Here is a 3848-nt window from a genome sequence, read left to right on the forward strand (position 1 = left end):
TGGCCCTCAGCCAAGGGGTTGGGAAATCCTCTGCCGGCGGTTGGTCACTGTTACGGTGACACCAGCGTCCCCCCCGGGTGAGCAGTTGGGAAATCCTCTGCCGGCGGTTGGTCACCGTCAGCCGGAGCAGAGAGACTGTGCTGAGCGGTTGATCGCTTTTAGGGTCAAAGAGGGGGGAACCCATCACCGCCAGCGGCAGTTTGTCACCTTCACAGGGACACCAGTGTCCCCTCAGCGAGCGGTTGGAGAATTCGCCACCGGCAGTTGGTCACTGTTACGGTGACACCGGTATCCCCCTGGCTGAACAGTTGGGAAATCCTCTCCCAGTGGTTGGTCACTGTCAGCTGGAGCGGAGCGACTGTGCTGAGCAGTAGATTGCTTTTAGGGTCAAAGAGAGGGGAATCCACCGCTGCCAGTGGCAGTTTGTCACCGTCACAGGGACACCAGTGTCTCCTGAGCGAGCAGTTGGAGAATTCGCCACCGGCAGTTGGTCACTGTTATGGTGACACCCGTGTCCCCCCTGGGTGAGCGGCTGGGAAATGCTTTGCTGGTGGTTGATCACCGTCAGGTAGAGCGGTGTGACTGTGCTGAGTGGTTGATTGCTTTTAGGGTCAAAGAGGGGGGAATCCACCACCGCCAGAGGTGGCTGGTCACCTTCATGGTGACACCAGCGTCCCCCAGGCTGAGCGTTCAGGATATTCTCCACTGGCGGTTGGTCCCTGTAACAGTGACATTGGTGTCCCCCCAAGTGAGTGGTCGGGGAGTCCTTCACTGGCGGTTGGGGGCCATCGCGGTGACACCAGTGTCACCTGGGGCGGGCAGTTGGGAGATCCTTCACCGGCAGTTGGTCACTGTCATGGGGACACCTCTGTCCCCAGAGCCGAGCATTTAGGGATCCTCCCCTGGCAGTTGGTCACCATCGTGGTCACACCGGTGTCACCTGGGGTGAACAGTTGGGGAATCCTCCACCGGCGGCTGGTCACCGTCACGGTGACATCGGTGTCACCTGGGGTGAGTGGTTGGGAGATCCTCCACTGGCAGTTGGTCACTGGTGTGGTGGCAACCGTGGTTCTGGTGACACCAGTGTTCCTCCACCGGCAGTTGGGAGCCTCATTTTTGAGGTAAACCCCCCCTCCCCCCCCCCGTGGGGTTCCAGGAGGGTTTTGGGGTGGAATCCCAGGGTTTTGGCAGGTTTTGGCAGCATGAAAGCCAAAATGCTCCTTCTGGGCCTCCTGCAAATGGGAGAAAATGCCCCAAATCCCATTTCTGGTAGGTTTTTTACCCTTTTTTTTTTACCCCCGTGAGCAGGTGTTGCAGGTACCGTTGCTGGAGGGACCTCGGGCTGTGGCTGCTGATTTTATTATCTTTGAGTTTTGGCCAAAAAGTTGGGGTTTTTCCCCCAAATGTTTCTGCTCCAAAGGCCCAATGAAAGCTCCGTTAATTTTGGGTCAAAAAACAGGGTAAAAAAGTAGTTGTGGTGCAGGGTGGCACCGGGTGTCCCAGCCCCTTTTTCTGCCCCGATTTTGGGCTCATTTCTGCCAGAGGAAGGTGGGTGCTCGTGTGTCCCTGTCACCCGCTGGCCACAGAGTGGACCTCAGCGTGTCTGCCTGTCCTTGTCACCTGTGTGTCACCGTGCTGGTGGCCACAGAAGGGACCTCAGTCTGGCTGCCTGTCACTGTCACCCGCCTTGCTGCATGTCAGCAAGTCAGTGGCCATGGAGGGGACCTCAGCACAGCTGGCTGTCCCCGTCACCCCGCTTCCCTGTGTGTCACCATCCCAGGGACCTCAGGGTGGCCACCTGTGGCTGTCACCCACCTCCGTGTATGTCACCAGGTTGGTGGCCGCAGAGGGGACCTCACTGTGGCTGCCTGTGGCTGTCACCCGTCTTGCTGTGTGTCACCATCCTGGTGGCTGCGGAGAGGACCTCAGTGTGGCCACTTGTGGCCGTCACCCACCTCTTGTGTGTGTCAGTGAGTTGGTGGCCCCAGAGGGGACCTCAGCGTGGACACATGTGGCCGTCACCCACTTCTGTGTGTGGCAGTGGGTTGGTGGCCATGGAAGGGACCTCAGTGTGGCCACCTGTGGCTGTCACCCATCTTCATGTGTGTCAGTGCACTGGTGGTCATGGAGGGGACCTCAATGCGGCTGCCTGTCCCTGTCACCCATCTCGCTGCGTGTCACTGCCCTGGTGGCCCCAGAGGGGACCTCGGTGCAGCTGACCGTCCCCATCACCTGCCTCACTGTGTGTCACCATGCTGGTGGCTGTGTAGGGGACCTCAGCGTGGTCCCCTGTCCCTGTCTCTGTGTGTGTCAGTGGGTTGGTGGCCATGGAAGGGACCTCAGTGTGGCCACCTGTGGCTGTCACCCATCATCATGTGTGTCAGTGCACTGGTGGTCAAAAAAAAACCAGTGGCCGCAGAGGGGACCTCGCACAGCCACCCGTCCCTGTCAGCCGCCTGTGCGTGTCCCCATCCCCGCAGCTCAGGCTGCCGTGTCCCCGCAGATGGTGACGACGATCTGCTGCGGGGCCTCGAAGGGGCCCTGGGGGTGAAGAAGAAGAAACGGGGCCCCCGGAAACAGAAGGAAAATAAACCCGGAAAACCACGGAAACGGAAAAAACTGGTGAGTTCCCCATGGACGCCCTGCCCTGGGTCCTCCTGCCATGGGTGATGGGGTCTGGGGACGATGGATGGGGTCTGGGGACGGGTGACAACCTCCCAGCGTAGCTGATATGGTCTGGGGAGGACGGATGGGATCTGTGATGGGTGACAGCCTCTCAGGGATGGCTGACAGGGCCTGGGGACAGCTGACAGGGTTTGAGGATGGGTGACAGGTTTTGGGAATGATGGACGAGGTCTGAGGATGGGTGACAGACTCTCAGGGATGGCTGACGGTGGCTGGGGACAGCTGACAGGGTCTGGAATGACGGATGGGGTCTGGAGATGGGTGACAGTCGCTCAGGGTGACTGATGGGGTATGGGGACGCTGCACGGGGTGTGGGGATGGGTGACAGACTCTTGGGGTGGCTGATGGGGCTCTTGGGTTGACTGACAGGGTGTGGGGTCGATGAACGAGGTCTGGGGACGGTGGACAGGGTCTGGGGATGGCTGATGGAAGCCTCAGGGTGGCTAACGGCCCTGGGGATGGGGGATGGACTCTTGGGGGGGCAACTGATGCGGTCTTGCGGCAGCTGATGGAGGTCTCAGGGTGGCTGACAGGGTCTGGGAGTGATGGACAGGGTTTGGGGACGATGGATGGGGTATTGGGATGGCTGATGTGGTCTTGGGGTGACTGCTGGGGTCTTAGGGAGCTGATGGGGCTCTTGGTACAGCTGGAGGGGTCTGGGGATAATGGACATAGTCTGGGGATGGGTGACAGACTCAGTGTGGGTGACAGGACTGGGGGTGACTGACAGGGTCTCAGGGTGGTTGATAGGGGATCTGGGGGCAACTGATGGAGGTCTCGGGGTGGTTGATGGGTCCTGGAGAGGGGTGACAGTGTCTGGTGTCAGCTGACGGGGTCTGGGGAGAGGTGATGGACTCTTGGGGGTGGCTGATGGGGTCTTGCAGCGGCTGATGGAGGTCTGTGGACGACTGATGGGGTTGGGGGTGACTGAAGGGGTCCTGGGGTGGCTGATGGGGGTCTCGGGGTGGCTGATGGGCCCCGGGGAGGGGTGATGGGCCCCAAGGACGAGCACGGGGCGGTGGTCACAGGTGAGCGAGGATGAGCTGGAGTCGGAACGGGAGGAATACCAGCGGGAAGAGTACCGGGAGAAGTCGGAGAGCGGCGGCAGCGACTCCGGGGGGGCGGCCAGGAAACGGCGGCGGAAGCACCGCGAGAAGAAAGAG

General features: G+C 60.6%; 1 protein-coding gene across 1 annotated transcript in view; it reads left to right on the forward strand.

Annotated features, from left to right (window-relative positions):
* Positions 1–609: 609 nt before the first annotated feature.
* LOC104289445 (chromodomain-helicase-DNA-binding protein 3-like) overlaps positions 610–3848 on the forward strand; it is a gene marked incomplete at its 5' end in the record, with an annotated part of 15430 nt that continues 12191 nt past the window's right edge. Inside the window, 4 exon segments of the mRNA XM_009888381.1 lie at positions 610–748; positions 910–1121; positions 2481–2622; positions 3714–3834. Of these exon segments, the coding sequence (XP_009886683.1) occupies positions 610–748; positions 910–1121; positions 2481–2622; positions 3714–3834 (614 nt within the window).

Source organism: Charadrius vociferus, unplaced genomic scaffold (assembly GCF_000708025.1).
Source record: "Charadrius vociferus isolate BGI_N301 unplaced genomic scaffold, ASM70802v2 scaffold817, whole genome shotgun sequence".
Lineage (NCBI taxonomy): Eukaryota > Metazoa > Chordata > Aves > Charadriiformes > Charadriidae > Charadrius > Charadrius vociferus.